Raw genomic sequence first — 25477 nt, 5'->3', positions numbered from 1 at the left:
TATGAAGGTAAGCTGATGAGGGGTGTGGTCAGACTAATACTGGTATTAGAGGTACATTTGTGGTTTATTCAGTACGCGTGCACGTACGCGAGATAGTGCAGTAGCGATGCCAAGCTAAGCCACTAACGATACAGAACTAAGTAACGGTACTACTGACGCTACTATAACTGTAAATAACTGACGGTAACTAAGTAACTAAGTAGCTGACTGTAACTGTAACTAACTGATGGTAACTAAGTAACTAACTGTAACTAAGTAGCTGACGGTAACTGTAAATAACTGACGGTAACTGTAAGTAACTAAATAGCTGACCGTAACTGTAAATAGCTGACAGTAACTGTAAGTAACTAAGTAGCTGACGGTAACTGTAAATAACTGACGGTAACTGTAAATAACTGACGGTAACTGTAAGTAACTAAGTAACTGACGGTAACTGTAAGTAACTGACTGTAACTGTAAGTAACTGACTGTAACTGTAAGTAACTGACGGTAACTGTAAGTAACTGACGGTAACTTCTTGTGTTCTTCCAGAGGAGCATCTCGGAGAACTCGCTGGTGGCCATGGACTTCTCGGGGCAGAAGAGCAGGGTGATCGAGAGCCCGTCCGAGGCGTTGTCTGTGGCTGTGGAGGAGGGTCTGTCATGGAGGGTACGTCAGGGCTGTCTGTGGCTGTGTGTCTGTGGCTGTGGAGGAGGGTCCATCAGGGCTGTCTGTGGCTGTGTCTGTGGCTGTGGAGGAGGGTACGTCAGGGCTGTCTGTGGCTGTGGAGGAGGGTCTATCATGGAGAGTACGTCAGGGCTGTCTGTGGTTGTGGAGGAGGGTCTGTCAGGGGTGTCTGTGGCTGTGGAGGAGGGTCCATCAGGGCTGTCTGTGGCTGGGTCTGTGGCTGTGGAGGAGGGTACGTCAGGGGTGTCTGTGGAGGAGGGTACGTCAGGGGTGTCTGTGGCTGTGTCTGGCTGTGGAGGAGGGTACGTCAGGGCTGTCTGTGGCTCTGTGGCTGTGGAGGAGGGTATGTCAGGGCTGTCTGTGGCTGTGGAGGAGGGTATGTCAGGGCTGTCTGTGGCTGTGTGTCTGTGGAGGAGGGTATGTCAGGGCTGTCTTTGGCTGTGTGTCTGTGGCTGTGGAGAAGGGTCCGTCAGGGCTGTCTGTGTGTCTGTGGCTGTGGAGGAGGGTACGTCAGGGCTGTCTGTGGCTGTGGAGCAGGGTACGTCAGGGCTGTCTGGCTGTGGAGCAGGGTACGTCAGGGCTGTCTGTGGCTTTGTGTCTGTGGCTATGGAGCAAGGTACGTCAGGGCTGTGTGTCTGTGGCTGTGGAGGAGGGTACGTCAGGGGTGTCTGGACTAAAACAAACAAAAAAATCTAGCCACAAGCGGCAATGCCCGGGGTTCAAGCCAATATGGATCATCAGGGTTGCAAAATAAGTTCACACACACGGTTCAGCAGTGTTATGAAACATGTCCTGCAAGTCCTGTAATGTTTGGATAAGAAAATGTTGAAATATAATCCAATTTGTGTTATGTCACGTACATCTTGTGCATTTGTAGCGCCCCCTAGTGGTAAATTTGAATGAGATATTCAGGGGATATTTCAGGTACTGATATGGACATATCCTGCAAGTTTCGTGATGATTGACCTAATGGTTATTGACTTGCATGTATTTATGTGCTGAGCCACGCCTTTTTGAAGTTCATTGGTTAATATCTTAAAAAACGAAAAAATATATAAACAAGCCTTATACAACTTTTAAAATAAGCTTGATCCAGTAATGATCCACAGCAAACATTAAATGTTTGTCTGTGGCTGTGGAAGAGTGCCTGTCAGGTGTTTCTGGACTAAAACAAACAAAGATATGTATATACCATACAACTTAAATTAATATCCCAGGCTTTTATTTGCTTCAATGAAATTACATTACATCAATTTTAAATCGTTCATTTGATCTCAGAGAGACGGCATTCTCATTGTAGCACCATGAGAACACCATGAGTGTGAGAGAGAGCGAGAACGGAGGGGGGAGAGAGACGGAGAGAGAGCTGTCCCAAAATCTAAACTAGTCTAAAATATTAGATTACAACATACATTTAGTTATATTTTCGAGAAAGAAACACTTGATCAGTCTGATCATTCTTACTATAATTTATAAAATATACATTTCTGTCGGCTGAAAAGAGAGAGAGAGATAGGGAGGGAGGAATAATCAGCTAAAACACACCTCTTCAAACAATATCTGAAATGAAAAATAAATAATAATAAAATAATAAAATCTTCCTTTTTTTCTATTATGTGTTTTTACTATTATGTACCTTACTACTATGCTACTATACTTATATTACTACCTACTATGCTAAAATATCTATACTACTACCTACTATGCTAATATGTCTATACTACCTACTATGCCAGGGGTGCCCAACCTTTTTTGAACCAAGATCTACTTTTTAATTTGCCACCTAGCCGAGAGCTACCAGCCCAAATTTGACCTACTCTCGGCTAGTATTAGTAGTAATAGTAGATTAATAATACCCATTCAATATGCACATGTCATGTGCATATTGAATGAGTATATAATATAATATGATATTTTATATATCATTGTAACAGTGTAGTGTAGGAATTACAAGAATGACAAGAATGTTATTAATGAAATTAATGAATATTATCAAATGGAATTGTTTCTGTATACACATTTATAAAACGATCAAGGCATATTTAGCCATTTTTTTATGCGTTCACATGCGCTTTTCAAGAATAAACAAAAACAAGACTTAATGGGAAGGGTGTGCTTGTACATTTGAACATAGTTCCATGATACGTGGCTGCGTTGTGCTGAGAAAGAGGCGCAGATCCGCTTCTACTCTGAGGCAAGATCTGCATTTATTTTTTATTAATGTCAGAGCCGAGAATCCTGCTTCACAGAGGTATGTTGATGCAAACGGGACAAGCTTTCTCAGCGCAGCATTACACAGCACTGGGTAGTCGTTCCGGACTGATATCCAAAACTTTGCGAGGGCCTGTCCAGTGAACTTGATGATGAATAGTTTTATTTTCTGTCTTTGTTTACAGATAAATCAAAAACACAATGTGTGGACTTTCAAAAGGAAAAGAAAAAAAGAAAAAAATAACAAATGTACATATTCAAAGTAAGCTCACACAAAATCCAAACTCAATGACCGAAAAAAGGAATAGGCTGAAGCACATGCTTATTTTTTCCTATCCTTTACAATTCTTAAAAACTAAATATACTTTAATATAAGAAAGACAAATTTAAAATATGCTGCAAGATATTCCACAATTTAACTCCCAAAATTGAAACACATCTAGCTTTTACATTAGTTCTTACCTTTTTATATGTTTTAAGAATACACAACCCTCTTAAATAATACTTTCCTTCTCTTGGCTGAAAGAGACATTGAATACAAGCTGGTAGGTTCTTACTCTTAGCACGAAAAATGATCTCCAAGGTTTTTATGTAAACCATATCTACAAATTTTAATGTGCAGGACTTTATGAATAATGGATTTGTCGATTCAAGATAACTAGCTTTATTTATTATTCTAATAGCTCTTTTCTGTAGTTTAATAATAGGATCTATATTTGTTTTATAAACATTCCCCCAGACCTCAACACAATATGACATGTATGGCACCACAAGTGAAAAATACAATATATGCAAACATTTCTGGTTTAACAGCTCCCTTGTTTTGTACAAAATGCCAACAGATTTGGCTAATTTACCTTTGATATATTGTATATGTGGCTTCCAACAGAGTTTGTGATCTATAACCACACCTAAGAATTTTGTTTCATATACTCTTTCAATTTCGGTTCCATTTAAATTCAGTTTAATTTCACAGTCGGTAGGAACACCACAAAATGTTGTTTTGTTTTCATTAAGAGACAACTTATTCCTATCAAACCATTTCTTTATCTTTATCAACTTGACTTTCAGTAGCTCGTCACATGAAAGATCGATCAACGCCTCCTGCTCAGACAGAGGGAGGCCTGTTGCGAGCGCCATGTGCAATGAACGGATCTTGGATCCAGTTGTTCAAATTGTCCGTGCTCTTTCTTTCGGGGAAATAATTCCAAAATGTATCAATGAGCCCTTCTATGTGGCTACAGATGATGGGCTTCAAATCACCGTTTTAAATTCAGGATGCTTAGTTTCCAAGTGTCGCTGTAATTTACTTGGTTTAAAGCTCTCGTTAGAAAGGATCTCGTAACACAAAACGCACTGTGGTCTCGGGTCATCTTCTTGGCCAGTCCAAGTAAATCCATATGCCAAGTATATAGGATCATAACTTCTTTTACTCTGTTTCATAGTAGTTCTGGTATTGCTACTACTAAATCCTGCCTTTCTCTTGCCAGCATTTGGAACACACGCACGTGACGCGCCACTTCTGACAACAGACCTATCCATTGCGAGTGTCCAGGTTAAATGAATCAACTTTATCATCAGCTTTATATGCTTGCCTGGAAAGCCCCCCCCCCCCCCCCTCTGGAAGTGCTTTTGTTACGAGACAGTGTTGTTAGATTCCGATCAATCAGCCAGTATCACCTCTTCATCTGTTGGCTCGTGTTATCTCTTTATCCGTTGACCCTGCATTGTGTTTTATCTCTCCGACGTCTCATACTGGCTGTACAATCTTTGTCATCCCCCTTTAATGCAATCCGCAAGCATAAGAATTTGACACTAAGCCGCGTAGTACCTTTTCTTGAAAAACGTTGTTTATTACATAAACAAAAGCCTCAGATCAGATGTTATCAGATTGTATTGTCCTTGCTATCGTCTCTTCTGCTGTTCAGTCCAATAGTGGCTAAGGCCTTGTCGTTAGCCAGAACCCTTCTCCCGTTAGCCGAAGCTAATGATGATGTGTCATCCCCCCCCCCCCCCACCGGCGAGGGTGAGAGGGATGAGAGTCTCTGATGGTTCTTCTCTCCTGTGAGATTCGTTTCTTAGGCCCCGTCCACACGCGCGCTGGATTTAATGTAACCATGATTGTATGTGCGCAGTTGCACTGTTTGGGCACACACAACCGGGGGTTTGCTACACTGCAACCGCGGTCTTTGAAAACCGGAGTCCAGGGTGAAGTTCTGCGGTTTTGCGGGTGCGTGTAGGCATAGCAACCGAGGTTATTCCCAGTGTTTACAGCAGAGCTGTCGCAATTATTTCCCATGTGCACGGCAGACTGTCGCAAACAATAGCAAGTTAGCAACCGAGCACGGGGTTAGAGTGATTAGAGCAGAGCCAGCTACACCAGTGTTTACAGCAGAGCTGTCCCAAGTAGCGTTATATGAAAATGATTGTAACAAACTTTTGTTCGAAATGTATTGTTGAAGAGTGTTGTGATCGACTGATGTCTGTTGGCGCATTCCTGACCCGACCAGAGTAAAACCTGTAGCTGCGGCTAAACTAAACTCATGTGTTGTCAAGTTATTGTTATAAGGAACCCAGTCCAGACTGCATCCCCTTAAAGGAAAACTCCAACATTTTGGGAAATTAGCTTATTTAACATCTTCCCTGGAGTTAGACAAGAAGATACATACCTTTTTTGTCTCTGTGTGTGCATTTAGCTTAGGGAACAGTCGCTCTGTTAGCGTAGCTTAGCTTCATCACTGGAAGTGGGGGAGGGTTTGAGCCTGATGTTCCCTACAGTGCCCTACAGTCACGAAATACACTCCAAATACAACTCCAAAACGTTCCTGTAAACATGTTGTGACCTATGTATTTACCACGTGGAGAAATTAAAAATAATTGAATTCGACAATTATGTTTTCTAAGCAGATATACTCTGAACAATTTTTTGCCGAACGACTCCTCTCTGAGCGCAGTCAGTGATTTCTACGTGAAGCCGTGTTTGTTTACATTCTCATTCATTCAAAGGATCCGAACCGATTGAAGTTTATGGATACCATGACTTAAAATCCTCTTACCTTGATGATTAAAAGCCTCCCCAATTTAGAAAACAGTAATCCAATGGCTGGTATTGATATACTAATAACTACTGCACGCTAACGGAGCTAACCGGACACTCAAGCAGATAACGAGAGCAATGACTTCCTTTCTGGGGGGTTTCAAAATAAAAGAGCGACATCTATAGCAGCGGAATACGTTTATTTTGTACATTATCGAACGTTAACACGAACCTAAACTAACATTACAACTAACTTGGTATTGCTGATTGGCTCGAACACGGTGTGTTTGTAGTCACGTGACTCAGTTGGTATTGCTGATTAGCTCGAACACGGTCTGTTTGTAGTCACGTGACTCAGTCTGAGTTGGTATTGCTGATTGGCTCGAACACGGTGTGTTTGTAGTCACGTGACTCAGTTGGTATTGCTGATTGGCTCGAACACGGTGTGTTTGTAGCCACGTGACTCAGTTGGTATTGCTGATTGGCTCGAACATGGTGCATTTGTAGTCACGTGACTCAGTCTGAGTTGGTATTGCTGATTGCCTTGAACACGGTATGTTTGTAGTCATGTGACTCAGTTGGTATTGTTGATTGGCTCGAACACGGTATGTTTGTATACAGCCAACAGGTATATAAGCAAATGCGTAAAACTTAAATTATGAATCACTAATGTTGTCTGCAGGCTTACTTTTTAAATGAAATGTTATCCTCAGCCTGCACCAGTGAGGAAGGATCAACGTTATGCATAAACCCATTGTTAGGACCATATATATCAGGGGTCTCTCCCATTAAAGCCTCTCTACCCCAGAAAACAGTTTGGACTCTGGAAATGAGTCCAAAACGATGAACGGTGTGCTACATTAAAAACACTCCCAATAAACATATGATATGATGTGTCACATTAACGCTTCAACCTCGCATTTCCACACAACCTCCTGACCTCTTATGATAAGCCTGAATATAGTATATGTATTGTGAGCGTTTAAAAAGGGATGCTTAGAATTTTTGTTAATAATAATGGCTTGAATTTATATAGCGCCTTTCACATACCCAAGGCGCTTAGTTGGTTACTTCTTCTCTTAGAATACCATGCTAGCATGAAATAGTAGGATACGAAATACCCCAGGCAGGCCAAGTATTGTATCTGGGGAACCTATCACAGGAAGGAATTCAGGGGGAAGACAAATACTTGATTAAGATACTATTAGTAGCAGCCAAGAAAGCTTTGACTAAACTGTGGTACAGAGTAGAAGCACCGACGACGGAACAATGGACAGAGATAATAGAGGGGATACAGGAAATGGAGAGAATCACACATGCTGAGGCTGCAAGAGGAGAAATTTGAGTCAAAATGGGAAAAGTGGGAGGAATATAGGAAGAAAAAGAACGACATCACAGAAGAATGAAAAGGAAACAAGAAAATAAATGTAAATGTAAATAAACAATGTAAATATAGAATGGACCGAAGGACAATTTTTTCTTTTCTCATTTTAGTCTATTTTTCATTATTATTTTTTTGATACTATGTCTTTATAATTTTATAATGTTGAACTGTATTGTCTATGTTGTTAAAAAAGAAGGAAAACAAAAATACCATGCTAGCTATCCTCATTGAAACACCTTGCATGGTGTATGAATGTGTGAGTGAATGGGTAAAATGTGAGGAACAAATTGTAAAGTGCTTTGGATAAAAGCTGTTATATAAAAGCACCATTTACCATTTATGTATTAGTGTGAACACACCTCAGAGCAAACTCCTGAACCTAACGTACCACCTCTCTCTCTCTCTCCGTCAGTTGGTTACTTACTTCTTCTCTTAGAATACCATGCTAGCGTAGCGGAGATTGCGCTCGTCGCCAATGCAAGAGGCTGCGGTCTCGACTCCCGGAGTCAGCATTGCCTGCGGCTTGGACCGATCGTCATACTAACTCGTTTGGCTGAGTTAGTGGGAGGGAAGTCGTGGGTGGTAATCTGGCGTTGTGGACAGCGACGCCTACAGGTCAGGTCTGGGTGCCTGCTCAGTGAAAGGCAGGAAGTGGTGAAGGCAGCGTGACCTCCCACGCGTTACACTTCACCAATGAGAGTCCTCGCTGCCAGGTGAAAAGAGAGCCGCTGGCTATCTCCACATGTGTTGGAGGAAGCATGTGGTAGACTTCAGGGTTCCCTTGTACCGACCAGTAGGGGGAACATACGCACAACGACCAGGTAGGGGAGGGGGGGAATTGGCATAACGACTAAATTGGGATGGGGAGAAAAACATAGAAAATCAGGCGGAGAAAAAGAGCATAAAAAAAAAAACATGCTAGCTGTCCTTGTTGAAACCATGATGTAGAGCTAGCTTCCTCACAGTTCCTATGAGGAAGGCTAACATGCCATTTTAGAGAAACTGAAGGAGGGTGTCAGTGGGTCAGGAGGTTGCACAGTCGTCTGGTAATCAGAAGGTTCACGGTTCGATTCCAGCTCCTCCCGGGCTGCGTGTCGAAGTGTCCTTGAGCAAGAAACCTAACCCCTAATTGCTCCCAATGAGATTGGCACCTTATATGGGTGTGAATGTGTGAGTAAATCTGAGGCATAAGTTAGTTATGAAGGACAGATGTAGAAAAATATCCCTTTAAGAATGTCAAAGCACCCCTTTAAGAATGTCAAACTATCTAGTGTGCAGGTTATTTTCTTTGGACATATTTACATTGCACATGGCAGACATTGTAGGATATTTTATCTATAGATAAAGATACTACATCTGTACATATCCCTTACCTACTCTTACTACAGTAGTTACGCTGCTGGCCAGTATGACTTTACTATCATAGTGTCTTTATACCTGTATCACGGTACATATTAATACTGCAACTACATACTTCTGATTAGCACTATTACTCAGTAGTACTCATTTATATATTTTATACCCAGTTTAATCACCTGTACATTGTATATTTTATTGCACTTTACTGTTCCATGTGCACTCTGGTTGGATGCCAAACTTATTTTGGTTGTACTGTACTTGTGCTGCATAATGACAATACATTTTAATCTAATCTAATCTGTATGATGACAATATGATGACAATACATTTGAATCTAATCAAAATTTATTTTAGTTGTACTGTACTTGTGCTGCATGATGACAATACATTTTAATCTAATCTAATCTGTATGATTTCATTGTATACTTGTATGCCGTGACAAATACAACTCTTGACTTGACTTGATGATGACAATATGATGACAATACATTTGAATCTAATCTAATCAAAATTTATTTTAGTTGTACTGTAGTAATAATAATAATAATAATAATAATAATAATAATAATAATAATAATAATAATAATAATAATAATAATAATAATAATAATAATAATAATAATAATGCAGGACCTGTTGCAGAGGTCTTTATTCGGCATGCAACGACACTCAATGTTTTAGCGGTACACACAGCGGTTAGTTTAGCACACACACCGGAACACACACGCATGCATTGTCTCTTTAGGATCGCCGATGCGATTCGTTTCTGCGATTAACCCATCCCGTCGTCCTTCCCCCCCAAGGGCAGCCGGGAGCAGACAGGCGTCAACGTGAGCCGCGCCAGGGGACCAATCCAAGTGCTCCTGTCCGTCTTCGTCAAGGACGCCACAGCGTTAGCGATCTGTTGTTGTGCATGTTTTTCCATTGGGTTTATCTTATCGGGGGGGGAAACCCTTGCGAGCACGGGGAGAACATGCAAACTCCACACAGAAAGGCCTGGGAGATACCGCACCTGGGTAACTGGCATCATGGAAACCTGGTCCCCAAGCGGGAATCGAACCCTGGACCTTCTTGCTGTGAGGCGACAGTGTTAACCACCACCGTGCCGCCTTGTGCTGCATGATGACAATACATTTTAATCTAATCTAAACTTATTTTAGTTGTACTGTACTTGTGCTCCATGATGACAATACATTTTAATCTAACCGGTCGTCACACAGCGGTCCTTAATAGCGAGGAGCATTTTGACTCGACCATTAAACGACCTGCTGACTTGGAGACTTGAGGAAGTGTTTTCTGGCTCCGTGAGCATTATGTCAACTTGTGACTCTCTGTCTTGCAGAAGAAGAGCTGCCATCGCCTGAGTGCCCACGGGAGTCCCTCCGCCTCGCAGAGCCTCGCGTCAAACATCGGTACGTGACACACTTCTCCTCCTTCTAAACACGTTTCGCAATTATGCCACAACAATGTGGAACGCCCTACCCACAGCCGTAAAATTATGTGAATCCCTAACCTTCAAAACCGCTCTCAAAGAGCACCTACAGGAGGCTGCAATTCGAAACTGGCCCTGGTAAATGTCCAACCCCCCCCCCCCCCCCCCCCACACCCAACCCCCTCCAATGTACAGTTTCTTCCCCCTCAAATATATTATGGATGTAACAGTACTGTATGTTGTGTATGTCATAAATGTTAATGATGAATGGAAAATTCATGTAAACAAGACGAAAGTCTTTCTCTGGTCTGCATCCCCTTAACAATTGTGTGTATTGAGCCGTACTGTATTGTACCCATTCTGCAATCTGTTAATAAAATGTTCAATCAATCAATTCTCATCCGGGATCACGCGTGAGAAGGTTGAATGTTCTGACGGAGTGAGACCTTGGCTTTTAGGAAAACCCTAAAGGACACGTTCACACTGCAGGCGAAAGTGGCCCGCATCTGATTTCTTTGCTCATAATGTGACTCGGATCAGATTTTCTTTCGATTCTTTAACACTTTGAGTGCCGGACCTGACTATAGTCGGGTTAACTCACCGAACGTTGAGCGCCAGGACCCCCATTTCATCGTTATTTCTTTTATTCGATAATTCCATTCATAAAACATGCAGGCAGTTTGTGTTATCACTCGGGATGGGTCTCAGATCGCAAAAGTCCAATACTGCCGCCTGCCACCTTGCAGCCGCTATTGCACTCCATTTGAACCGATGTGGCTTGGTGTGTGGGCCGGCCTGCGGGCGGGGTCTAACTAGTCGGGCAAGCCAACCGCTTATAACGCATGCATCGACGAGGGCCGGGCCCCCCTGGTCCATGTTCATTGCTGGATTACATTGGCAACACGACCGGCATCAGTACTTGGAATGGCGATCAGATAATTGGAATATTCTTTTCGGGACAGATCCTGGTCAAGGTAAGGGCTGTATGGTATCAATATTGCGTTGATCCAAAAATTCCTGGTGTGTGTGTGTGGCGTGTTCCGTTGGTAGCGATCAAAGCACGGAGAGGCGTATCCCCATGTTAAAAGGCGACGGCATTTCAACGGTAAGGTAAACAGCGACCCCTGGCGCTGAATGAGTTAACAGTGTGAACAACACAAATCACACGGAATCTGATCTTTTCGATTCTGATTTGGGCGACTTATGTGGTCCTAAATCAGATACAGGTTTTATTTTTTTATTTTTTTTGTAATGTGACCTCAGTCTGAACAGGCATTACTTTTACGTCACTCTTCTAGATTGACTGTACATTTTTACGTTCATCTTCTTTATTGTTCGTTTGCGCATGCGGGTCAGTTCAGGAGCAGTGACCAGTTCACACTGGAATCTGATCTGGGCCACAAGTGAACAGCCAAACAAAATAGATCAGATCTGAGCAATAAGTCAGAATTAAGCCCTAAGGCTCACAGTGTGAACGCAGCCACAGTAAGAACTGATTTAGGCCAGTCCTCCTTCTCGTTCTCCTCTCAACCCCGTCGCCACTCCAGGATTTATCTTAACCCAAATATTCCTTTTAATATGAAGGTTGTTGATTATTCATTTATTCGCTTGCTGAATTATTATTATCATTATTAATTATTTTTTTCTTTTCTCAGAACTTCTTTTAATTTTTCCTCTTTTCCCATTGGTGCAGGGCCCCTAGAGGGAGGTGGGGGACGTGGGCACAGTCCTTCATTTGCCTGTACGCCTCATCAAGGCTATTTGTCTTAACAACACAGGTCACATACAGTCAACAATAAAGTACATATTAAAATGGAGCCCATGTTTGCCCTGCTCATACACTATAACGTGCAGTGCCCTACTTACTGTGCCCTAGTTCATGTAAATAAAGTATACTTACTACTGTATGTGCTGCAAACCTATATGTGTTGCGGTGCGACAGTGGCTCAGGAAGTAGAGCAGTCGTCTGGTAATCCGGAGGTTCCCGGTTCTATTCCAGCTCCTCCCTGGCAGCGCGTCGAAGTATCCTTGAGCAAAGACACTCAACGCCCTAACTGCTCCCGATGAGCAGGTCGGCACCTTGCATGGTCGCCTCCGCCGTCTGTGTGTGAGTGAATGGGTCAAATGTGAGGAACAAACTGTAAAGCGCTTTGGATAAAAGCTGCTATATAAATGCACCATTTACCATTTATGTGTTAGTGTGAACACACCTCAGAACAAACTCCTGAATCTCTCTCTCTCTCTCTCTCTCTCTCTCTCTCTCTCTGCTCCAGCTCTGCACTTGGCCCAGCCCTGGTTCCACAGCAAGCTGTCTCGAGATGAGGCTCAGCGCCTAATCACTCAACACGGTCTTATTGACGGGTGAGAGGCTGTCCTTTTCCCCTCCATGACTGATTGTGAAAGCGGTTGGAGAGGGTAGAATAGCAGAGACTGAATACAATCGCTGCACTGTAAGGATTCCACATGCAGAGGAACATGTGATTATAGTTTAAGAGACTAAATGTCCTACATAATTTTTCTTCGTAGGTTGTTATACTCTGCAGTAACTTGAGATATCTTGAGACGAGCCCCGAGACATTTTAAAGGGAGAATACACCCAGCAACAGAAGTAATGTGTTATTATTGTGACCTTGGAACATTTCAGTCTAGGTTTATGAACAAGTCTCCTCCCTACATGTACTCAATCCCAACTCATTGCACACGCTGTGCAATGAGCTTGCCTTACCTGCATTACTGCACAGAGGTATGGGGTAACACATACAAAACAACCATAAATACATTGACTATCCTACAAAAAAGAGCAATAAGAGTAATAAACAATGCAGGATATCGGGACCACACACACACACTGTTTCTACAATCACGCATTTTGAAGTTCATTGATATGGTAAACTTTAAAACTCTGCAAGTTATGTACAAAGCAAGAAATAATCAATTACCGGTAAATATAAGAAGTCAATTTCTGGATAAAGAGCGGGGATACAACCTCAGAGGACTATTGAACTTCAAAAAACCTGTGATGAAAACCAACCTGAAAATAATGTGTATCTCCTCTTACGGAGCCACCCTGTGGAATGGGCTAGATGATATTTTGCGGCGCCCTACTTGACATCAAAGTTTAGTGTTAGTGCGGCATCGTTTTTGCCGCATCGTTGCGCGAGTTGGATGTTTTATTTATTTTATCACTTGTAGGCTACCATAGCGCAGGCTCATGACAGCAACGTTACGTTAGTGACTTGGTTGAAATGTGATTCCGGAGTGATACCAAGTGGAGGCATCCTCGGAATTCTCCGCTATCTCCTCTGCAAGCAGTGATCTGCCTGTCCGGCTGCACTGCTCCACCTCCACTGTCTGTGTCTGTCTACTCTGGTGCAATCACATTCAGCATCCCGTCAGCGTTTTCCCCCCCACCCACAGTCTGCGAATCAGAGGCAGAGTAGGGCGGGTCTTCACCGAATGTCGTCTCTTTCAACGGGTCCGAGTCAGAGCGAGAGTTGACAGCGCATCTACAGGTAGTCTAATCTGCAGGTACTGTAGCTAGTAGCATAGTTTCGCCAGCAGGCAGCTAGTAGAAAAATGTGGCATGTTCAAAGATGGCCAGTAAAAGAAAAGTCGACAGTGAAAATCGCTGCAATTCAAAGGTGAACGGACTGAAAAATATGCGTGCATCCTCCCAGCACCAAACCAATGTGCCTAATTATGCCAAGAAACTGTAGCTCTTGTGAAGAGTGGCATATTTGAAACGCCACTATGAAACAAAACAGTTATTTTGATGCAACCTTTCCTCAAAATTCTGTGCTAAGAACCACAAAAATAAATCGAATGAAATCATCATATCAAGCTGCAAGCAGAATTATTGTTAAATCTATGTCACAACGAGAAAAAGCAACCAAGTCCTCACTCAGTGACATTGGTGTTGGCTAAATGGCTAAACACAAGAAGCCATTCTCTGATGCGTACATAATAAAATAATGTATGACTGAAGTGATGGAGACCATGTTTGAAGGCAAACAAAAGCAAATCCCCATCAGATAGCACAGCAACCAGAATAACTGAAGCTGTGGATGAGTCCACTGACACCATTGAGAATGCTCAGTTGCTGGTGTTTGTGAGGTTTTATGATGAGGCAAAGGGGTAGTTTGTTGAAGATGTATTGCGCCTGACAAACCTGAGAGGACACACAAGGGGGGAAGACATAAGAGGAAGCACTGCCAAGTCTCTGGCAGCAAGGAGTAGGTAAGCCTATGTTCTGAAGAACCGTTCATGTTCTGAAGAACTGTTCATGTTCTGAAACGTTATTGCTAACGATTGAGAAGATTGGATCAGTTGTAAAAAAAATTGGAATACTTGAAACCCTTTTTTTGTGGAATATTTAATGCGGCCCAGCCTCACGCAGACTCTACCTCCAGCGGCCCCCAGGTACATTGAGTTTGAGACCCCTGGGCTAGAGGATGAACTAAAATATTGTGAAAACAATCGATTCAAATCTAGACAAAAAAAAGGGAAGAAGAGCTTTAATTGCATATTAATAAAAAAAAATACATATGTTACTGTATTGTATGTTATATCATATTACATTATATAATCATATAATTAATTTGTATATTATATATATATTTTTTGATCCACTTTTTCTCCCCATTTTCTATTTTTCTCCCATCCCAATTTCGTGTTTCCAATTCTTCCCTCCCCTGTCTTGAACGTTGCTAGACTATGCCTCCCACTGGTCGGCTGTAGTGAGGATAGAAGCCTTGCATCACATGTCCCCTCCGGTACACGAGGAGGCAGCCTGTCGCATCTTTTCACCACAACAGCTCGAACTCTCAGTGGCGAGGAGTAATGCGTGGGAGGCTCACGCTGCCCCCGATACTTCCTGTTTCCGCCGTACCGGCGTCACCCAACCGACCTGTAGGAGTCGCTGTCCACAACGTCCAATCCCCACCCACCGGCTTTCCCACCCTCTAACACTGCCAATTGTGTTAGTATGACGGCCGGCCAAGCTGGTAGCAACACCGAGAGCTGGGCTCGGTACCAGCAACTCCTGCATTAGTGGCGAGCGCCTTGCCCACTGCGCCACTCAGCCGCCATAATTTTTATATTATATTAAACTATATTTACACTATATACTATTATGGTACTATATAATATTGTATATATCATGTACTATATATCTCATATCACATTATATATGTGTTGTATATGGAATGACCATTGTTATGTGTCCAAAACCCGAAATAAAAAATAACTGAACTGAAATGAACTAAAGCCACAAACAAGAGACATGGAATTATTGATGGCTATTCAGCACAAGTTTCGTGAATGAGTTCTCAGTGATAACATCATCACCTCCCATTCATTCTCCCGCTCGTATTCCCTCTTCCTGTATCTTCCTCGTTGGTGGTAAAACACAGCAGTATGAGAGCTGTGTTTTCTCTTCCTGTATCTTCCTGTATGGTAAAACACGGCAGTATTTTTACCTGGGTGTTTTCTCATGTGTTCTCAGAGTGTTTCTCCTGAGAGACAGCCAAAGCAACCCCAAGACGTTTGTACTGTCACTGTGCCACACACAGAGAACCAAACACTTCCAGATCCTACCTGTGAGTAGAATCCCTTGTTTTGACAGGCTTATCTCTCTCTCTCTCTCTCTCTCTCTCTCTCTCTCTCTCTCTCTCTCTCTCTCTCTCTCTCTCTCTCTCTCTCTCTCTCTCTCTCTCTCGCTCTCGCTCTCGCTCTCTGGATGAAAGACTCATCTTATTCATATAATGTGTCTTGACATTAACACTTTGAATGCCCAGCAGGGGGCGCACATTTAGTGCTTAAATGCCCACATCCACTCCAATGTTAACGTTAATATCGCCTAATCTATGTTTTAAATTATGGCTATGTGTCTAATCTGCTTGTCGCATTATCAATGACCCATTTCCAGTCAACATTGTCGAAGCAGATTGTTTTTTTATCGGTTCATTTCCGTTTGATAGCATTTTGAAAAGCACAAATTTTCACGGAAAAAAGAAGACATTCTATGATAATCGCCCTTTACTGGAATATTATAGAACGTTGTCATTTTGCGGCCTATTTATGAATCGTTTTCAAATAAACGCTAGATTATCGATAGTATATTGTGTACGTGTGCATGCTAGTGCCGCACGCTGAAAATCGATTCTCGCAGTTCCTGATCACTCTTGGTCTGCACACGGCGGGCGACCGACGTCGCCTGGCGATGCGATCGCCTGTTGCTCAACGACAATCGCTTGCCCCTCCACACCAGGGGCGACCGTCGCTCTGTCTAGCTGGGGGTGTGGTTATTTGCTTCCCCCCGGGAGATATAGGAGGACGGACCCGTTATGTTGTTGTGAAGCGAGCGTATTTAATAGCAGGTAGCTGTGTTGTGCGTTACGAGGGAGTATTAACCTGTAAAACCCATATTGAGCTGGAATTAAACCACTATACGAATACAACCTCTCCTCATTCTTCCTGACATTACTGCATGCCTGATCGCTACGATACGTTCATTACCACCGATTGGACAAGTATTGTTATGCAGCTGCTGAAAGAGAATGTTTTTTTCACGGAAGACGCAAACTGTTTTGTTCTCAACCATCATTTTCTTTGGACAATAAACCTTATTGTCAATAAACCTTCAGCTGCAGCCTGGACATTAAACTCTGTCAACATCCACAACTTATTTTGTTACCCGAGTATTAAAACACTAGTAGGTGCATCGTGGCGCATTGTTAATTTATTAGTTAATGACAAGCGGCCACTATAGCTTCTCAAACTAACGTTATTTATTTAAATTGTTCCCGTTAATAATAATGAACATAAGTAGCATGGTAATAATACGTAGGTTATTGATCAATGAATGTATTGATACATTAAAGGTGTACAAATGATACACCAGTAGAACTTCTGCACTACTTCTACTGTAGAAGTCATGTTATTTCCTCATTGTCCGTGTGCCGTCACCTCAAAAAATAGGATTGAGGCGATATTTCACGAGGCGACAGAAATAGCTTGCCGACCGTCGGTTCAAAATCTCCTGCCGTGTGTGTTCTCTCATTCATAACAATGGAGGCGATACAATTCTGTCGGTCGGCTCGCTAAAAAAATCGGTCGCCTGGCTAAAATCGCTTGCAGTGTGGGGACCCCTTTAGAGTCAAACAGCCATATTACATAATCACATAAAAGCTTATATCTCCGTGAAAACGGGTCTGATTATCCTAAGACTGGTAACATAGATTCCTTACCTGAGATCAGATGGTATCCAAATGGATTATTCGAATTCCTGATCGCCATTCGAAAAAATCAATCCTTTTATTGATCCCACGAGTATACTGTAAAAACACATAATCCCCGCTGCTCTGAGGGTCCAGAGTGGAGCTGATCGACCCCGGCTGCGTGAGTGAGAAGTAAAATGTGGAGTGCAGGTTTTTTTTTCTCATTCATTTTCACTGAGTCCAATCCAAAAGGGTGAATTACCATCTGGGAGACGATAGGGGGCGCTTTTTTCACATCTGAGCGCCTGGAGTGGCTGATTTTCCAACGGTAGACTTGGTTGATGAAATATGATTTCAGATCGCGAAAAAAAAAAAAAAATAGAAAATACGAGAAAACTCGGGTTGGGCAATCAAAGTGTTAAAGTCCAATTGAAATCAAATCAAGGAAACGGTATAAAATCTTGATGTTATTAACCAGCCTGATCCCTCTTAAAACATGTAAATAAAGTACTTATTAACCACAGGAAAAAGGTACATATTGTACGTTATGTTATATAAGTAATATATTGATGTATTTATGAAAATTATGTGTCTTAGTCTAGTGGCGGGAGAGCACTCGCCTGCGACCACAATCATTGTTGATAAGACTTTTGCAGATACGAAACGTGAGACGTAAATATGTTACTTATGGCTATAACTTTTTATAGTTTTTTTCCTGTGGTCGATTAGCGCTTTATCTATACGTTCTCTGATGCCCTCGCTCTGAACGAGAAGCTAACCCTGACGGTGCGGTCTCTCTGTGCCTGCGGTGACCCTGGCGGTCTCTCTGACCCGGCGGTGACCCTGACCTCTCTGTGCCCCCCCCCCCCAGGTGGAGGACGCGGGGGAGGTGTTCTACAGCCTGGATGACAGCCACACACGCTTCACCGACCTCCTCCAGCTGGTGGAGTTCTACCAGCTCAACCGCGGCGTGCTGCCCTGCAAACTCAAACACCACTGTGCCCGGGTCACCCTATGAGCGGCAACGGCTCCCCAGGGGCCTCAGCATGCACCTTACGATCACAGCCGTCTGGAGACCCCCCCCCCCCTAGTGTTCCTGTGCCTTGACTAAAACAAACATCACACAGACTCAACAGCCATGATGCTAAATCGAAAACCACTCTTTATCGCCCACTACTGTTCATTTTGATATAAATGTAGTTAAAGCCCCGTCCTCCATCTTCTTTTCCTTCCAAATAAAAGGTGAAAATGACACAATTCGGTTGTTAAATCTGATGCCACACGTATATTCATGTCCGGGGGGGCAAACGCTCCTCTTCAGACAGCAGGAGATACTAGGAGCTCATACCTCTTCAGACAGCAGGAGATACTAGGAGCTCATACCTCTTCAGACAGCAGGAGATACTAGGAGCACATACCTCTTCAGACAGCAGGAGATACTAGGAGCTCATACCTCTTCAGACAGCAGGAGATGCTAGGAGCTCATACCTCTTCAGACAGCAGGAGATACTAGGAGCACATACCTCTTCAGACAGCAGGAGATACTAGGAACACATACCTCTTCAGACAGCAGGAGATACTAGGCACACATACCTCTTCAGACAGCAGGAGATACTAGGCACACATACCTCTTCAGACAGCAGGAGATACTAGGAGCACATACCCCAAACAGGTTGTTATGATGCAGCACCAACGCAGGAAGCTTGGCCCCAGAAACTGGAAGGTCGATACGTCACGACTTGACAGCCCCATTGTGAGAAACGCAGTACAATACCGTCGGAACAGAATTCACAGCAGGTGTCGCAGAGGTTGGTGTAGAATGAAGTGTTAACCCCAAGCGGGTCGATATGAAGAAAAAAGGTACGAAGTCCAAACCCGAGTCGTTGTACTGTATACGTATATTGTAAAGCTGAACGCTTTTGTTTTTTTTATATAAAGCAGCTCATTTGATCAGACTCTCTACACACAATGGAAGTCTTTTTCTGATATCTTACAGTTTTAAAGGTGCTGTAAGTGTTATATCTTTGTTAAAATAAGTGTTAAATAGCTCTACATTCCGACAGCCATCACTGATATAGATATGATATAGTCTGGTCAGTAACATGGGTCTCCCAGTCCCTCCACTCTGCAGTAAACAGAAAATACATTTCCTGGTATCCCTTCCCACTTTATCCAATCAGGAGAGAGAACCCTACATATATATTTTTTGGTACTTATTTCAAGAAATCTTGCCAAGCCAAATTTGCTGGCAGACTATTTTACTTGTTTCAAGCACATATTTGCAGTGTGGAGTTCTCTCTCCTGATTGGCTAAAGTGGGAAGGGATACCAGAAAATGCATTGCAGAGCAGAGGGACTGGGAGACCCATGTTACTGACCATACACTACTGTATATCAGTGATGACTGTCGGAATGTAGAGCTATTATTTTAACACGTAGACCGCTTGTTTTAACTAAGAAAATACCACTGACAGCAGCTTTAATGTGTTGACCTAACCAAGTTCAAGTTTCAAGTTTCTTTATTAGTTGACATGCAAAGATACAGAATACCTTCACATGGAATGCTTTTTTCTGTTATGCTCCTATGAGGATCATAGGACGCTTGGATCATACACATACAGCTCATTACAGTAATATTCCACAATTATTACATTTTAGATAGTAATAATGGTACAGAGCTTTGAGACAAACATATGCATATTCACCACCGCAAACAGACTGGCAGCACAAGCCAAGTCCTGGGTGGGGGAGGTAGGGATTGGGTGGGGAAGCCGCTCGCCACTCTTATCTCCCAGAGGCCTTCGACTCCAGCAGCTCCCCGTTTCGACCTTGGTCAGGAATTTGTTTTGGCTGACTGACTGGCACAATTTATCCCAGCCACGTCACTTTAAATTTGATTTGAATAGAGTGAAATATAACTCTATTGATTTGAGTGGAGTGAGTTTTAACAACTCCGTCTAAATGACTGAATGCATTATTAGTCCAAGTGTCCAAGTGTCTTATCAGTTCATTTTGGTAGATCCTGTGCGCGGTAAACAGATCCAAAATCTTCTTATTGCAGTCCAAAAGCTTCGATAATCCAAAAATGACCACGTTTTCAAGTTGGTAGCCCAATTATGATGTCCCAATAGGCAGAGAGGGTTAGCCTTATTCTGCTTCTTGAAGAAAATATGCAATCCACTGATTAGATCCATTTAGAGTTGATTTGAGTATAGTCCGGCCACCGGCACGAAGCAGGGCATAGCAGCGTCGGGCTCCATGAGCAGTAGAGGCGGCGGTAGGAACGGCCTTGAAGGCCTAGGGAGAGAGGAAAGAAATGCGACTTGTCTCTGCAAGAGGTGGGAGTACAGTAGAATGTCTGGTGTGGTGTAGCTATTTGTCCCGTTAGGTGACGTCTGGACAAAGGGTATCGTAATCTTGTCATGCTGGGAATCGGTGTCCCCAAAACCTCCTGTCCTGTGTCCCCAAAACCTCCTGTCCTGTGTCCCCAAAACCTCCTGTCCTGTGTCCCCAAAACCTCCTGTCCTGTGTCCCCAAAACCTCCTGTCCTGTGTCCCCAAATCTCCTTTTCTGTGTCCCCAAAACCTCCTGTCCTGTGTCCACAAAACCTCCTGTCCTGTGTCCCCAAAACCTCCTGTCCCGTGTCCCCAAAACCTCCTGTCCTGTGTCCCCAAAACCTCCTGTCCTGTGTCCCCAAAACCTCCTGTCCTGTGTCCCCAAAACCTCCTGTCCTGTGTCCCCAAAACCTCCTGTTCTGTGTCTCCAAAACCTCCTGTTCTGTGTCCCCAAAACCTCCTGTTCTGTGTCCCCAAAACCTCCTGTCCTGTGTCCCCAAAACCTCCTGTCCTGTTTCCTCTGGGTAAAAATCTAAGCACTCTATGCTTTTCCCCTGTTATCATATCTCTACGTATTCAGGTATTTTTTAAGATTACGATTCTTGTATTTTGTTTAGTTTTTTTGAGAGATATGACGACCAGTGAGGAAGTGTGAGAGAGAGAGAGAGAGAGAGAGAGAGAGAGAGAGAGAGAGAGAGAGAGAGAGAGAGAGAGAGAGAGAGAGAGAGAGAGACCTTGCACAGCTTCCTTGGTCTTCACTGTACACTAGTTGAAATGTATTCACTATGTACTCAGTGAAGCAAGTCTGTTCTGCTCCGTAGGCAGAGCGTCACATATATTTGCCTTTTGACGATTTCACATTTTTAAACCATAAGATGTAAGATTGGTAATCGATTGTGACAGATTTTCTTTGATCATATCTTAATCATTGTATATTGACATTTGTGTTTTTATAGTATATTTCCAAAGATTCAGGTACAACAATGTGCAGAAAACCTGGGTTGGTTTGTATTTTAATGCTAGCAGTGCACTCCCACGGACATGCTATGGCTGCGTTCACACTGCAAGCATTGGTGCTCAATTCTCATTTATTGCTCAGATCAGATTTTTTTGTTTGGCTGTTCACATATATATATGGTCACTGCTCCTGAACTGACCCGCTGCGCACACGCTAATGAGCAATACAATAAAAAAACTTTTCAGGCCGCGACCCAAAAATAACGGGGTCAGAGAGCCGCGACCCCCACTATTATAGGAGGTATATAAAAAATAAAAGATTTTATTTTTATTTTTATTTTTTTAATGGAAATGTATGGTTGAAACATGCACACGTTCAAACACACACACACACTAATAAGCATTGGAGGCTTTTAACCAGGGCCGGACTGGGGAAATCATTCAGGCCAGGAAATATAGTGCAAAATATAGCCCCAGTCAGGCCACTTTTTAAGCAGGGGGTCTGGGGGTCCCCCACCAGGACATTTCTTGTTACAAAGACTTAATTTCCTGCATTCTGGTGCAGGCATTCTTTTATTTGTACCCTTTAAATGTCAGTGTTTGTGATGGCATCACAAATTATTGTTAAAAAACAGGCTAGCATATATATGATTAGCAACAACACTGATTTTGATGGATTTTCAGTTTTTATGTAATGTCAGATTGAAAATAATACAATCTTTTATTCAACTTCAGCCCTGATCATAACACCACATATTAATTTTATAATTCTAACCCTTTAAATGCCAGTGTGTGTGATGGCATATATTTGCAATATATCAAATGCAAAGTAGATTTTTCTGGGGGGGATTACAGGCTAGCATGTGTCAATGATTAGCAACAACAGTTTTTTGTAAGGGTCCCGCCTCCACCAATCACATGCGGCTCCTTTTGTGTGTGTGTGTGAGAGAGAGAGAGAGAGAGAGAGAGAGAGAGAGAGAGAGAGAGAGAGAGAGAGAGAGAGAGTTATCCAACTTGTGTGAGTTGCAGTGATCTCCTGGTTGTTCCCCAACTAGGTTATCTCTAACTATCTAACTATTGCGCTGCTGCAACTAGAAACACTGTCCTGGCCTGCTTCTAAGTTCAGTGGCCTGACTGCAAAAAAACAATAGATAATAGAAGCTAATAGATTAGATTTCTTTTTAGATTTTTTTTTGGAAATCATCTGGCGACCCCCCCACACACACACACCGCGGCGGCTCGCGACCCTCCTGTGGGTCGCGCCCCCGACTTTGGGAACCCCTGGTTTAATCTATAAGTCGCAGTGGAGGCTAGATAATTCATGAGCAGATGATAATGGTGGTGAGGAGGAGGTGAAAGAGAGATGTTTCTTCTTTCTATATGCTTTCAAACAGACCCATATGATAGTTTTTCTTGTACAGAAGTATCACCCCAAATACGTATAAGGGAAACACCTCCCTGTCCCTCCACTGACCACCTCCATTACAGCTCTCTTCCATGTTTGTATTCACAGAGTGACTCTCGCCAGCGCAGAACTGTGATGAATGTCAATCTAGAGTGACGCACAAGTCACATGAATTCTGTTCAGACTAAGGTCGCATTGCAAAGAAATCGGACCTGTATCTGATTTAGGACCACATATGAAAGTGGCTCAAATCAGAATTGAAAATATCAGATTCCATGTGATTTGTTCTGTTCACACTGCCATGAAAAAAATATCTGATTAGTGCCATTTTGGCTGTGGTGTGAACGCAGCCTGTGTCACTTCGTTTCTGAAAAGCATTCATCAACTTTTACAAAACGAAGACATTGTGAAACAAAGTGTGACAGGCGTTGACATTTAAATGGAGTCACGGCGGCGTCAGTGAGACGCTTCGTTATGTTTTGAGGAGGAGGAGGGAGAACGCAGTGCATTGAACAATGAATGTCATGGACTGCAATGTTTTATAAAGAAAAAGAAAACCTAAAGTCTGTTTGCACTGTTATGATTTTTGTAATTGTTACTTTTGTAGATTGAGCTGTCGGGTGAACGCAGCGTTATATAAAGTCATGATCATTTATGTTCTTGTTTGCCGTCATTGTGGGCATTGATTAACGCGTTAATGACTTCCTTTACTGTCACAGCAATGTGTCTTCGTAGCGCATGGTATAATTAATTACACATTTGATTATATTCGATTCGATTTGATTTAAATGTATTGTCATATACAGCACAAGTACAGTACAACAAAAATAAGTTTGGCATCCATCCAACCAGAGTGCAAATGTAACAGTAAAGTGCAATAATAATATACAATGTGCAGGTGATTAAACTGGGTATAAAATAAATAAATTAGTACTACTGAGTAATAATACTAATCAGAAGTATGTACAGAGTTGTAGTATTAATATGTACAGTGATTATGGATGGGTATACCTTTCACATTTGAACCAATACCGGTACCGGTACCTGTGAATCGATACCGGTACCCAACGGTACCTTTTTTCGGTACTTTAGTCTCAAGAAATTTAATTTACCTACCTCAGTCGTAAAAAAAATAATCCAAACTTCAAATAACTACAATTTCGACAGTTTTCGGCTTGTCATTGCTCCGACTGCTTTGTTGTTGAATCAAGTCAAATCCTAGGTAAGCATATATTGTGCGTGTGAACGTTGACATGAAAAGAAAAAAGTAAAAAAATAAATAAAAAAAAAATAATAATAAAAACAAAATAAAAAAAATAATGTATTTTTTGGTTTCTCACTTGATTCGATACTCGGTAGTACCGACGTGTTTCGGTTCGGTGCCTCAAAAGTACCAAATTCGGTACCCATCCCTAACAGTGATACAGGTATAATGACACTATGGTAGTAGTAAGTCATACTGGCCTGCAGCGTCAGGCCACTTTTTAAGCAGGGGGTCTGGGAGTCCCCCACCAGGACATTTCTTGTTACAAAGACTTAATTTCCTGCATTCTGGTGCAGGCATTTTTTTATTTGTACCCTTTAAATGTCAGTGTTTGTGATGGCATCACAAATTATTGTTAAAAAACAGGCTAGCATATATGATTAGCAACAACACTGATTTTGATGGATTTTCAGTTTTTATGTAATGTCAGATTGAAAATAATACAATCTTTTATTCAACTTCAGCCCTGATCATAACACCACATATTAATTTTATAATTCTAACCCTTTAAATGCCAGTGTGTGTGATGGCATATATTTGCAATATATCAAATGCAAAGTAGATTTTTCTGGGGGGGATTACAGGCTAGCATGTGTCAATGATTAGCAACAACAGTTTTTTGTAAGGGTCCCGCCTCCACCAATCACATGCGGCTCCTTTTGTGTGTGTGTGTGAGAGAGAGAGAGAGAGAGAGAGAGAGAGAGAGTTCTCCAACTTGTGTGAGTTGCAGTGATCTCCTGGTTGTTCCCCAACTAGGTTATCTCTAACTATCTAACTATTGCGCTGCTGCAACTAGAAACACTGTCCTGGCCTGCTTCTAAGTTCAGTGGCCTGACTGCAAAAAAACAATAGATAATAGAAGCTAATAGATTAGATTTCTTTTTAGATTTTTTTTTGGAAATCATCTGGCGACCCCCCCCACACACACACACCGTGGCGGCTCGCGACCCTCCTGTGGGTCGCGCCCCCCTCTTTGAGAACCCCTGGTTTAATCTATAAGTCGCAGTGGAGGCTAGATAATTCATGAGCAGATGATAATGGTGGTGAGGAGGAGGTGAAAGAGAGATGTTTCTTCTTTCTATATGCTTTCAAACAGACCAGTTATGATACGTATGATAGTTTTGCTTGTACAGAAGTATCACCCCAAATACGTATAAGGGAAACACCTCCCTGTCCCTCCACTGACCACCTCCATTACAGCTCTCTTCCAT

At 42.5% G+C, this 25477-nt stretch overlaps 1 protein-coding gene across 2 annotated transcripts in view; it reads left to right on the top strand.

Annotated features, from left to right (window-relative positions):
* The window catches only part of grb14 (growth factor receptor-bound protein 14), a gene marked incomplete at its 5' end in the record, with an annotated part of 125654 nt that extends 105651 nt beyond the window's left edge, over positions 1-20003 (top strand). For both annotated transcript variants that reach the window (XM_084311636.1, XM_084311635.1), the window contains 5 exons: positions 532-648; positions 10000-10069; positions 12363-12450; positions 15593-15686; positions 18178-20003. In XM_084311636.1, coding sequence (XP_084167762.1) covers positions 532-648; positions 10000-10069; positions 12363-12450; positions 15593-15686; positions 18178-18324 — 516 coding nt within the window. In that variant the 3' untranslated portion in view covers positions 18325-20003. The remainder of the gene's footprint in view (positions 1-531; positions 649-9999; positions 10070-12362; positions 12451-15592; positions 15687-18177) is intronic.
* Positions 20004-25477: the final 5474 nt, after the last annotated feature.

This window comes from Notolepis coatsorum, assembly GCF_963971535.1.
Source record: "Notolepis coatsorum genome assembly, chromosome: 3".
Taxonomy (NCBI): domain Eukaryota; kingdom Metazoa; phylum Chordata; class Actinopteri; order Aulopiformes; family Paralepididae; genus Notolepis; species Notolepis coatsorum.
The sequence above is the reverse complement of the archived record's forward strand: the minus strand, read 5'-3'. Positions and strand labels throughout refer to the sequence as shown.